Source organism: Phacochoerus africanus, chromosome 1 (genome assembly GCF_016906955.1).
Source record: "Phacochoerus africanus isolate WHEZ1 chromosome 1, ROS_Pafr_v1, whole genome shotgun sequence".
Lineage (NCBI taxonomy): Eukaryota > Metazoa > Chordata > Mammalia > Artiodactyla > Suidae > Phacochoerus > Phacochoerus africanus.
The window spans coordinates 217411152-217424258 of NC_062544.1; the positions used below are offsets into that span (position 1 = coordinate 217411152).

At 51.1% G+C, this 13107-nt stretch overlaps 1 protein-coding gene across 3 annotated transcripts in view; it reads left to right on the forward strand.

Annotated features, from left to right (window-relative positions):
- ADCY5 (adenylate cyclase 5) overlaps positions 1 to 13107 on the forward strand; it is a 162745-nt gene that overhangs the window by 85007 nt on the left and 64631 nt on the right. For all 3 annotated transcript variants that reach the window (XM_047790662.1, XM_047790647.1, XM_047790655.1), the window contains exons 2-3: positions 7919 to 8068; positions 12852 to 12973. In XM_047790662.1, the coding sequence (XP_047646618.1) occupies positions 7919 to 8068; positions 12852 to 12973 (272 nt within the window). The remainder of the gene's footprint in view (positions 1 to 7918; positions 8069 to 12851; positions 12974 to 13107) is intronic.

Genomic DNA, 13107 nt, shown 5'->3' on the forward strand with positions numbered 1-13107 from the left:
GTCCGTCTGTTCAGGAGCCACAGAGAGTGGGATGGAGTGGGAGCTGGGTCACCCTTGGTGTGCGTGGAGGCTCAGCCAAGGGGAAGGGGGTTGTCAGAGCTGAGAGAGGGCAGGTTTGAAAAGGCTCGCTGGTAGGGTTTCTGGGAAAAATAGGTTGCCCAGTTAAACTTGAATTTCAGGTAAACAACAAAATCTTTTAGAATAAGTATGTTCCCAATATTGTACAGGGCATACTTATACTAAAGAAATTATTTTGGGGGGCCGTACCCATGGCATGCAGATGTTCCCAAGCCCAGGGATCGAACCTGTGCCATAGCAGCGACCCGAGCCACAGCAGTAACAGTGCTGGATAGATCCTTAACTGCTAGGCCACCAGGGAACTCTTAAGAAATTATTTGTTTTTTCTCTGAAATTCACACCGAGTCGAACATCTTGCCTTCTTTTTCCCCCATCATCGAATCCGGCTTCCCTGGGGGAATTCTGATTCCCTCACCTGCCACCACCACCACCAGACACATCCTGTGAACCCCCTTCATATTGATTTCAAATTCATATTGCAAGGGAGTCTTACCTAGTTCATTTCCTTCTGTTCCAAACCCGTTCATTCCTCATTCCTCTTTGCCTTGAGCCTCCCCTGGGACTGGCAAATAGCCAGCCTATGGCAAGGGACCCATGGAGCCCCCTGAAAACTCAGAGGAGAGGCAGCGAGGATGGCAGTGCCCAAGGCAAGCTCCTGGGAGTCCTTTCAGCCTTCACCACAGAGACACTGCACACACCGAGCACCGTAATCTCCCTCGTGGCCAAATCAAATCTGCAGCCTGCCGAAGGCAGAGGTTGGGTTTCGGAGGAGGTTTAGAGATGCCAACAGAGCTGTAAACATGCACAGGCATCTCCTCTGAGTTTCCACTTGGAGACCACGATTCCAAACATTCTCCTCTCGCAGGGGTTTCTCCTGGTGTGGTCCTGAGACCTCCTGGACCCAAACCATCTGCAGGGCTGGTTTTAAAAGCTGCTGCTGAGGCCACTGCCAGGGCCAAAGTTTGCTGTAGTTTCAGGTGTTCATGTTACTCCATCTGGTGAAATGTAGGTAGCCCTTCACATACACGCATGTGGGTGCACACACACACACACACACACACACACACGTTCCATGTCGTTGGCTCTGTCCCATGAGATCAGCACGGGGAAAACCAACAAACCCTTAATGTGACCTTGTGTACCTGTTGTTGTGAATGATACCTGGGATTTACTAATGAAGTATTTTACACAAGGACATATGAAGAGGCTCAAGCGTTGATGACTTTTTAGTGGAGAGAGGAGCTGGTCAGCATTTGGACCCTTGTCCCTAAAATGTGAGATCATTTACAAGGCTGTAAGCAGGATTCCATCAGTTTTACTGAGGCTCCTCTCCATTCATAACAGCAGTGTCTGCCCTGGGGCCTCAACATCTATTAAGACCGGGTGTACAAATTCCTGTTTTGGTGGTAGGTAGCCTGTGTGTCTGTGTACGTGTTTGATGTGTTGATCTCTTACTTTTTCACTCTCAGGTTGAACTAGTTGAAACCCCCCTCCCAACGGGCCCTTGCCCAAGACCCCCATCTCACACCCAGCCCCCTCTTCCTGCTCACCCCACTTTGGGTTCAGTGGATGGGAGAGGGGGAGGCTGACATACTAAGCTTAGCAAAGCCATTTGGACCCTCTTGGGTTACGGCGCATCATTTTACTTGGATTTGCACCGTCTGTTGCTATTGGCCTTGTGGCCGCAGGAGGAGTCCGATTACAGCAGGAGAGGCTAGGAGGCTTAGGACACAGATACAACAGCGGCCCGTTGCTAATTGCCTCGGAGGTCACGTCTCAAAATAGACTCTGGTCCCTCTTTCTGGCCTCCGAGAGAGGAAAGGCTGTCCTTTCCCTGTCCAGCTGGCTCCCCATATTCTCTACTAGACCCTCCTGGATCTTACCCCTGTTCTTTTTTATTACACTAGAATTTACATACAGTAGAATTGACCTTGGAGTTCGCGTGGTGCAGCAGAAACAAATCCAACTAGGAACCATGAGATTGCAGGTTCGATCCCTGGCCTTGCTCTGTGGGTTAAGGAATCAGCATTGCCGTGAGCTATGGTGTAGGTCGAAGACGAGGCTCAGATCCCATGTTGCTGTGGCTGTGGCGTAGGCCGGCAGCTGTAGCTCCAATTCAACCCCTAGCCTGGGAACCTCCATATGTTGTAGGTACAGATCTAAAAAGTAAAAAAAAAAAGGTATATACATATATATATATACACAAACATATATATACATATATACACACACACACATCTATATACATACACACACGTATACACACATACACCTTCTCTGGTGTGTAGTTCTGTGGATTCAGCAAAGGCACTTAGACATGAAACCACCAGTACAGTCAAGATATGGAACAGTTCGGTCACCCCAAAAGATTTCCTCCTCCAGCCCCTTTTAGTCAACCTCTCCCCCTGGCAACCACAGATCTGTTTTCAGTACCTACAGCTTTGCCTTTTCTAGAATGCCATATAAATGGAATCATACAGTATGTAGCTTTGAGTGTGGCTTCTTTCATTCAGCATAATGTGTTTAAAACTTTTCCATGGTGTTGTGTGTTATCATTAGATTGCTCTGTTTTATAGTTGAGTAGTAGTCTGTAAACATTCTGGCACAGATTTTTGTGTGAATGTAACTTTTCATTTGATTTGGGCAGATCCTGGGAGTGAGGTTGCTGGTCGTATGGCAAGTGTATGTGTAACTTTATGAGAAATGCCAGACTGTTTTCTTTTTTAATTTTTTATCTTTTTAGGGCCACAGGTGTGACATATGGAAGTTCCCAGGTCAGGGGTTGAATTGGAGCTGCAGCTGCTGGCCTGTGCCACAGCCACAGCAATACGAGATCCAAACTGAGTCTGACCTTCACCACAGCTCATGGCAATGCCAGCTCCTTAGCCACTGAGCAAGGCCAGGGATCAAACCTGTGTCCTTATGGATACTGGTCAGGTCCATTACCGCTGAGCCACAATGGGAACTCCTGTTTTCAAAAGTAACTGTACCATTCTTCATTCCTACCAGCAAGGTATGAGAGTTCCAATTGCTAAACACTCTTACTAGTACTACTGTTGGCAGTTCTTTCTTCTTTTTGTTTTTAAAATTGAATATATATATATATATATATATATTTTTTTTTTGGTCCTTTCTAGGGCTGCACCCACGGTATATGGAGGTTCCCAGGCTAGGGGTCGAATCTGAGCTGTAGCCACCCACCTACGCCAGAGCCACAGCTGCATCTGTGACATACACCACAGCCCACAGCAACGCCGGATCCTTGACGCGCTGAGCAAGGCCAGGGATTGAACCTGCAATCTCATGGTTCCTAGTCGGATTCATTTCTGCTGAGCCACAATGGGAACTCCTAAAACTGAATTTTATTTCAGTCATTCTAATAGTGTTTAGTAGTATCTCATTGTTGTTCTTTTTTTTTTTTTTTGTCTTTTGTTGTTGTTGTTGCTATTTCTTGGGCCGCTCCTGCGGCATATGGAGGTTCCCAGGCTAGGGGTCGAATCGGAGCTGTAGCCACCGGCCTTCGCCAGAGCCACAGCAACGCGGGATCCGAGCCTCGTCTGCAACCTACACCACAGCTCACGGCAACGCCGGATCGTTAACCCACTGAGCAAGGGCAGGGACCGAACCCGCAACCTCATGGTTCCTAGTCGGATTCCTTAACCACTGCGCCACGACGGGAACTCCTCTCATTGTTTTTCAATTTGCATTTCCCTAATGACTAATGATTTTGAGCAGCTTTCTATGTGCTTATTGGTCATCCTTGTATCTTCTTTGGTGAATTGTCTACTCAAATATTTTTCTCATTTACAAATAATTTCTTCCATTTTGTGGCTTGTCTTTTTATTTTCTTAACAGTGTCTTTGGAAGGCAAATGCTCTTAATTTTGAGAAAGTTTATTGATCACTTTGTCATTTCTTTTATGGAGTGTGTTTTTCTGTGATATATAAGAAATCTTGGCCTAACCCAATGTCTTGTATTTTCTTCTGGAAGTTTAATAGTTTTAGGTTTTGCATTTAAGCCCATGAACTGTTCCAAGTAAATTTTTGTATATTTGGTGAGGTTTGAGTTAATCGTATGGAGAACCAATTGTTCTGGCACCATTTGTTGAAAAGATGATCCTTTTTCCATTTAGTTGCCTTTGTATATTTGTCAAAAATAAAGGTGTAAGAAATGATTTGCAGTTACTTCCATTCTGTGGGCTGTCTTTTCACTTCCTTGATTGTTCCTTTTGAAGCACAAAACTTTTTAATTTTGATGAAGTGCAATTTATCTTTTATCATTTGTGCTTTTGGTGTAACATCTAAGAAATCATTGCCTAATCCTAGGTCGTGAAGATTTAAAACACCTGTGTTTTCTTCTAAGAGTTTTATAGCTGTAGCTTTTATATTTAGGTCTCTGATCCATTTGAGTTAATTTTGTATCTGGTATGAGGTACGGGGTCTAACTTTATATTTTTGCGTGTATATAACAAGTTAACCCAGCGACATTTTCTGAAAAGACCATTATTCTTTTCCTATTGAATTGTCTTGTTCCCTTGTCAAACATCCGCAAGCCATAACAGTAAGGATTTGTTTCCGGACTCTCACTTCTATTCCATTGATCTATACTTCTACCCTTAGGCCAGTACTGCAGCAGCTTAATTACTGTGTGGCTTTATAGTAAGTCTGAAATTGAGTAGCACGGGTCTTCCAACTTAGTTCACCTTCTTCAAAAATATGTTGCTATTCTAGTTGCTTTGCTTTTTCATATACATTTTAGACTTAGCTTGTCAGTTTCTTAAAAAAAAATCTGCTTGGGTTTTGATTATGATTATGTTACAGTCTGTACTTCAGTTTTGGGAGAATTGACATCTGAACAATATCGAGTTTTCCAGTGAACATGGTATGTCTCTCCATTTATCGAGGTCTTTTAAAATTTCTTTGATCGTGGAGTTGCTGTTGCGGCCCAGTGGTAATGAACCCAACTGGTATCCATGAGGACATGGGTTCGATCCCTGGCCTTACTCAGTGGGTTAAGGATCTGGCATTGCCATGAGTTGTGGTGTAGGTCTCAGATGTGGCTCGGATCCCAAGTTGTTGTGGCTGTGGCATAGGCCAGCAGCTGTAGCTCCGGTTCGACCTCTAGCCTAGAGGGAATTTCCATATGCCGCAAGTGTGGCCCTAAAAAGATTAAAAAATAAAATAAAAAAATTTCTTTGATCAGGGTTTTGTAGTTTTCAGTGAACAGGTTTACAATATTTCATTAGATTTGGTGATAAATGGCACGTTAAAAAAGTTCACTTCTGATTCTCGTTGCTCTCTTAGAGAAATACAGTTGCTTTTTTGTATATTGACCTTGTATCCTGTGGTCTTATTATCTTTGTATTTATAAATTTGCTTATTAATTCTGGTAGCTGTTTTGTAGATTCTTTGGGATATTCTGCATAGAAAATCCTGTCATTTACAAATATAAACGGTTTTATTTCTTCCTTTTCATCCTATATGCATTTTATTTCTTTCTCTTGTCTTATTGCACGGCTTAGAACCTCCAGTATAATGTTGAATACAAGTAATAAGAAGGGACTATTCTTCTTTGTTCCCAGTCCAGGGGAAAACATTGCATTTTTCACTCTAGGTTTTTATATATACCATTGATCAGATTGAGGAATTTCCCTTCTAATCCTAATTTGTTGAGTTCTTTTAATCTTGCGTCGATGTTAAACTTTGTCAATTACTTTTTCAGTAGCTATTGAAATAACCACATGGTTTTCTATTTAGTCTGTTAATATGGTGAATGACACTGGGCCAGGGAGCCCAGCCCTGCCCTGGGGGCTTCTCTCATCGCCCTGCAGGAGTCAGTTTCTGCTTCCTGTGGCGGGTTCTCTCTTAGTCTTGACCAGTTATTTCCGTAGCTGGATTGTAAGCTTCTGTAGGGCAGGGGATCTTTGCTTGTGAGAAATTGGCTGGGTTTTCCTCTGTGACGTGTTTCCATAAAATGGCAATGGTAGGCTTCTGGAGTGATGGGGTTGGCGAGGGGGTGTGAGTCATCAGCAGAGTTGGTGGAGCTGGTGATCTGAGTTTGCCCCTTCCCTGGAGGCATCAGGGAGTTATCAAGGAGGTATTTCAGGGGGGTTCACAGTGTCCCTCAACCAGAAAACTGGGATTTACTCTGCAGCCGAGGAGCAAGCAAGACTGCAGTGGGGAAGGAAAAGTCTCTGTGTCTGTGGACTGGGACAGACACAGAATAGGATGTCTCCAGGGAAAGGTGGCATCACATCCAGCATGGAGCCCACGTGGCCTCCACGCCTGAGAGCCTGGGTAGAGGTCAGGACTAGGGTTAGGGCTAGGGGTTAGGGTTAGGGTTAGGGAAAGTCTTCAGGGCTGGGGTAGGGAAAGTCTTCAGGTAGAATGCAGATCAGAGCCAAGGACAGGACTTCTAGGTCTGCAAGCAAAGAGCCCTGGGAAGAGAGAATGGGAGCTGCTACTGGTCACTGCCAGGCAGGTGAAGTCCCAGAGGAAGGCTGTTTGGGATCCAAATGGACGAGTAGACTGGGGACCAACGCAGGGCTCCCAAGGGCTGGGGGAGCCCCAGTGGAAGGTGAAGAGGTCAACCTGGGTCCCCCTTCTGCAGGTGGGACTGAGAATGAAGTGAAAGGGAGTTCCTATAGTGGCACAGCGGAAATGAATCCAACTGGGAACCATGAGGTTGCGGGCTCGATCCCTGGCCTCACTCAGTGAGTTAAGGATCTGGTGTTGCCATGAGCTGGGGTGTAGGTTGCAGACGTGGCTTGGATCTGGCATTGCTATAGCTCCAATTAGACCCCTAGCCTGGGAACCTCCATATGCTGCGGGTGCAGCCCTAAAACAAAACGAAAAGAAAAAAAAAAAAGAGCTAAGTGGAGAGCGTGATTGGGGGTCTAGAAAGCTGAGCGAGGCTTCCATCTTGCGTGGCCTGAAGTGAGGGCAGAACCAGGATCCATTTATCCAGATACCCCAGGAGCTGTACCTGCCAAGAGAAGTTCTGCCTAGATGGCACCTGTGGCGGGATCTGGAGGTGCCATGTCAACTTGCTTTCGTGGGTTGTGTTGTGTTTTCCGTAAGCTTTTCAGTAGGCGTTGCTTTCAAAAGAATTCCAGGCTTGTCTCTGTGACCTGAGGGGTGGGGGTACTTCTCCGTACTAATGTCCCTGTCAGCACAGAGGAGGGCATGGATGAGGAACAGGGCTCGATGCTCGCCAGTGGGTGTGGTAGTGGGGCTGTCAGGAGGCCCTGGTGCTGAGGCAGAGAAGGAGATGAGACCCAGATCTCTGCTGGCTGGGGGTCCTTCTCTCAGTCCCTGGAGGACTCTGCACAGTGCTGGGTGTTGGCAGGAATTTGTTTCGTTGGAGCTGATCCTTGGGGAATGGCCATCTCAGGCCTCTCTCTGGAAGAGCAGTCCTTTGTCCTATGTGGCCCCTATCACACTTTCAGGGAAATCCTACCCACCTCAAGGGACCTTCCTTGCAGTGCCCTTGCTGCCCCCATCATACAGCTCTGTCACACCATCACCAGCCCACCTGACCTCTTAACCCTTGGTACTATGGACAGCAGGATTATTCGGTGACTCAGCATCCTTAGGGCCATTCGCCATCCCAGGCCAGCCAAGCTTTGGGCTTTGAGGACATCAGAGAGTCTAACTGATTACACTTGGCTACTCAAGGCAGTTGGCTGCGGGGGTGTGGGGGGGTGCCCTTGGCCTTTGTTTGCTGGCAGCTGGGTGTGTGTTTGCTCCAGTGAGGCCCTGGGCTCTGGGGCCAGGAGGGTTGTGGTTGGGGCTCCAGTACCTGGTGCCTGAGCTCCACGTCCTCATCTTTCCCTCTGCAGCTCGTCTCCAATGTCCTCATTTTCTCCTGCACCAACATCGTGGGCGTCTGTACCCACTACCCAGCTGAGGTCTCCCAGAGACAAGCCTTCCAGGAGACCCGGGAGTGCATCCAGGCGCGGCTCCACTCGCAGCGGGAGAACCAGCAGCAGGTGAGTGAGGGACCCTGCCTCAGCCCAGCTGCTGCCTTGCCTCCTGCCAGCTGCACTCAGGGCAGCTGTCCAGCCCTGCCGGAGGCCAGGGGCCATGGCCCAGCCAGTGGGGAATGTCTCCCTTGGAGGGAGCGCAGCGTTCCTGGCTCTGTGGGAATATGCTGTCGGGGAGGAAGAGCTCTGGCCTTGCCCTCGCCTGCTGCCTCCTCAGCGTCTCCCTGGGGTGTGCAGGCAAACCAGGCAGCCAGGCCTGGGCAGCAGGAAGCCCGGCACCCCTTCCCAGGGGCTGACAAGAATCCCTTCCTGGGACTAAGGCGCTCCCCGGGGAAGGGGGAGCAGGAGAGGAGATCAAGCTGTCGGCCCCACTGATGCCCTCATTAGGCACTTTCTCTGTGCTGAGTTCTGGGGTTTGATGGGTTCAGGAAAAGGAAGCCGGGTGACTTACCCTAAATCTGACCCTCAGAGGACTCCTGAGTGGGAGGCAGGCCATTCACACAGGCCACCAGCTGGGGGGCTTCCCCCTGCAAGCCCTGCCCTGCACCCCACCCCCAACCCCTTGTGCTCCTCTGGCTGAGGATGGGGTCGGGGCTGGGGACTTGGCAGGATTCTCGTCCTGTCCTCCTGACCTCCTGTGGGCATCGTGTTGGGGGTTCAGGTCTGGCTGGGTCACCACTGTATCCTATCCTGCATGTGAACCTGATAGAAGCCTAGGAACTAAGACTGTCCAGAGGGCATGGCTCCCTGACAGCAGGCCTGGAGGGAGGCCCCAGGAGGGGAGAGGGGGCAGGTCAGCGGGATGCTAGGACTCCCACTGGACTGGGACTAGTCCTGCCTCTCAGAGATAAGATTACTCCAAACCAAGGGGCCTCCCTCTCGTCTTCTGTTAGCATCTCCCCAAAACCTGCACCAACATTGGTGGAGCCCTGCTCTGTGCCACAACTGTGTCAAGTCAATGGCAGGTGTAAACATGCAAGGTCTGCCTTTGAGCATGAGGACAGAGAGACAGAAGCCTGGACAGCAATCAGGTCATCATCTGTGCCCTGCCCAGCACAGTGTGGGCACTGTGGCCACTGCCACAGTCTGAGGGCATCTCTGCCTCGGTCTGGATTCAGCCTAGGGAGTTACAGTGATATGGCTGGTGGCATCCAGATGCTGAGCCAGGGGGAGAGCTCTGCAGGGCCTCTCTAGGCCCTCCCCAGTCACCACCTGTCCCTGCTTCCCTTCCAGGCCTGGACCATGGCTGCTGTGCCAGGCAGGCCCCCAGCTCATGCCATCCAGTCTGAGGTCAGGCCTTCCCATGTGCTCTCCTGGCCCCATCTGGGCTCCAGGTGCAGCCTCTTCAATGAAACCCGTGCCCAGGGGTATCCCTGAGTCTTCCCACTGTCTGTTCTTGAAAAGCTTACCTCACCTCGGAGTTCCCACTGTGGCTCAGCACATTAAGAGCCCAACTAGTATTCATGAGGATGTGGATTCAATCCCTGGCCTCGCTCAGTGGGTTAAAGGATCTGACATTGCTACAAGCTGCAGTGTAAGTCACTGCTGCCACTTGGATCCTGCATTGCTGTGGCTGTGGCTGTGGTGTAGGCTGGCAGCTGCAGTTCTGATTCAACCCCTAGCCTGGGAACCTCCGTATGCTGTAGGTGTGGCCCTAAAAGACAAGAAAGGAAGGAAGGAAGGAAGGAAGGAAGGAAGGAAGGAAGGAAGGAAGGAAGGAAGGAAAGAGGAAAAGCTTGCCTCACCTCTGCACCCTGCCCACCCCCAACCCCCCTACCTGGGTCAAAAGCCCCCTCTCTCATCCCCCTTCCAGTCCACAGCATCTCTCCCTGAGATCAGGACATCTCCTTCCCCTCCCGATTTAGGTTTTGTCCCCTTTCACTCCTAGACATTGTCCCTTCTCTAGTAACATTAGCATTCTACTGTCCATCACAGTTTACTGTGGTGGCCCTGGACAGGCGGGACATTCCAGTGAACCCACAGGGATGTGGGGGAGAAATACGTTTGCCATACCATGTTCCAGGCCCGGGCATCAGGGAGGGGAGGCATGCTTCTGGGGGACAGGCCCTCCCCACCAGCCAGGGCCCAGAGTCAGGCTCCCCTTCCCTCTACAGAAAGGGATGCTCTTTATCCAGGGCTGCTCCTAGGTGTCACTTGATGAGGGGACTCAACATTGTTCCCTGGCCACCCCTTGCCCGCTCCACCTGGCCCTCAGCCCCGAAACTAATTGTAAATGTAGGAAAGTCTCTCATAAACCTAAACAATTTGTCACACACTTTCTTCCACTCATCCTGTATTTCCATAGAATTGCCCTTTAGCTTGTATTTCTTTTTCTTTCTTTTTTTTTTTCTTTTTTGCTCCCCCCCAACTCCCCAGCATATGGAACTCCTGGGCCATGGATCAGATCCAAGCTGCACATCGGCTCCTTAACCCACTGTGCTGGGCCAGTGTCCCAGGGCTCCCAGGACACTGCCGATCCTGTTGCACCACAGTGGGAGCTCCTTAGCTTGTTTTTCTATCACCAGTAGCTGTTTACTGAGAGTTCAGTAAATAGGAGATGGCATTCAATGGCCATGTCCACTGATGCCTGGGGAGACCAGGTTGGCCCCCAGAGGGCACCCTCCCTCACTGGTTCACCAGTTTTCCATGTATAAGGCTGTCAGCAGTGGAGCTGAGCAAGTCGCAGCTCCCATCCTCAGGGAGACGCTGGCACCAAACCATTGAAATACCAAGTGATCTCTATAAGAAGGCCTGGCTGGCGAGGGGATGCTGGCAGCCAGAGCCAGGACCCTCCTCCAGGCAAGAGGGTGCGCCTGAGGAGAGTTAGCTGCAGTAATGAGGATGGTGAGTCTAGCTGAGGAGCTTGTGGGCAGAGGCAGGAAAACATTACCAGAAGCTTGAGAGCTTCTCGTGGTTCACCGTCTGGAGCAGAGGGCGGACTTCAGTTTGGGGCTGCTGGGTGGGGAGGAGCCAGATCTTGGAACCTTGGAGGCCAGACAGAGGGTGTGCCGGCCCCTGGAAGCTGCAGGAGGGATAGCAGGGCTGACACTGGGCAGCGAAGTGCTCAGGTGGCTGTTTTGGGAAGACCACTCACTGGCTTGCATGTGGAGGATGAGTCAGAAGCACCTGATGGAGGAACCAATTTGGAGACTGCCCTGGTCATCCAGTCCTGACCTGAAGGAGCCTAAACCTGCTAGAGGCTGAGAGTGGGATGATGGAGAGGAGAATGGCAGCCAGGCCCAGGTGGGTGGGAGCGGGCCCGGCACAGGGAGGGGGCAGATGGAGTGAGGGCGTTGGGCTGCTGTGGAAAATATGGAGTAAACCCGGTGGGTCCAGAAGAGTCTGGTGGAACTGAGGGAAGATTTATCAGTGCTGGGCAGGCCCGGGGCTGAAGGGAGAGGAGGATGGGTCTTGGGGGAAAAATTTCCGAAAAGCAAGAGCAGTTTACGTGGGTAAGGTCTTGACCTTGGTGACCAGGAGAACAGAGTGGGGACGTGTCATGGGCAAAGGCGGGAAACGTGAGACGAGCCCTCGGGAGGGTGAGTGTGCTGTGGGCATGATGGCAGGTGGTGGCGGCAGGACATCTGGCAGGCAGCTGGAGACTCAGGGGCAGTGTGGAGGAGACTGGCGAGGTGCTGGCAGAAGCCTTGCTCCAGAGGGCAGGAGTGAGCAGGAAGAGGACAGAGATGGGGCCAGGAGGAGGGAGAGAGACACCAGGCAGATTCAGAAGCAGGTGAAGAGCTGAGGGCCATGGGGGCAGACGGAGGGGGAGGACGGCCCAGCTCCTGGTGCTGAAGGACAGGAGAATGAGGAGGGCTGGAGGCAGCTACAAGGACAGGCCCCAAAGGAGATCAGTCATGATCCAGAACCTCCAGAGCGCCTGGCGTTGGTGGGGTGTGGACTACGGAGGGCGCCACTTCAGGGACAGCTGGACCCCTTGGAGCAGGCAGGCCCTGCAGGAGAATGCAGAAAGGGGGCAAAGTCAAGACCCCACCAAGGGCTGACATGACCCTACCCCGCTCCACAAGGTGGCCCTGGCTCCTCTCCCTGTTTCCCTCCAACCTCCCTTTCAGCCAGTCTTAATTTCTCTGTTTCTCAAAATGGGGCAGCTTTCCCATCCTCCTGGGCCACCGTCCCCTACCTAGAAAGGGAGCTGCCTGCTCCACGGGTCATCGTCTGGTCCCTGGGAAGCCTTCTGTGACCACCCCACTTCTTCCCAGCCTCGGTCAGGTCCCCCTGCTCAGTGCCCCCTGGTACCTGTACCCACAGGAGATGGGATTTTTGAAGGAGGGACCGTGCCTGAATCCTTCACACTTCTAGCTCCTGGCACTCAGCATGATGCCGGCCGCACAGGAAGTGCTCGGTGAACAGCTCATGACTGAATCCGTCTCCTCTAATGCTCCCTACAACCCCATCCCTATTTACAGATGAGGAAGCTGAGGCTCAGAAAAGTCCAGTCATTGGCCCAAGGTCTCAGGTGACACCCAGGATTCTCACCTAAGATGCTCGGTGCTACAGACAGATTCACCAGGAGTGCTTTTCCCCATGTTCACTGAAGACGCAGGAGGTGTCCCAGGGAGATGGGGGTTGGGGGGGGTCAGGCAGCCCTGAGACACGACCCCACCCCCCAACACATGCAAGTGTCAGCCCCATGGGTTTCAGGAGAGCCTGAGAGGTTTTCCAGGCCCCTGTGGGTGGGGGCACAAGTAGGGGGAGTGAAGCCTGGCGAGGAGAGGGGACTGCCAGCAAGGGGAGGAGCTGTGACAAAAGCATCTGTTTCCCTCCCCAGGAGCGGCTCCTGCTGTCTGTCCTTCCCCGCCACGTTGCCATGGAGATGAAAGCAGACATCAACGCCAAGCAGGAGGATATGATGTTCCATAAGATTTACATCCAGAAACATGACAACGTGAGGTAGGGGTGACGTTGGGGTGGGGGCGAGGGCAGGGTGGGAACACTGAATCCCAAAGGAGATGACACCCCCCCCTTAAGAACAGGGTGGTCTGGTGGCTTTGGGACGTGTGTTGTCTAGGGTGCTCCAGCCCTGC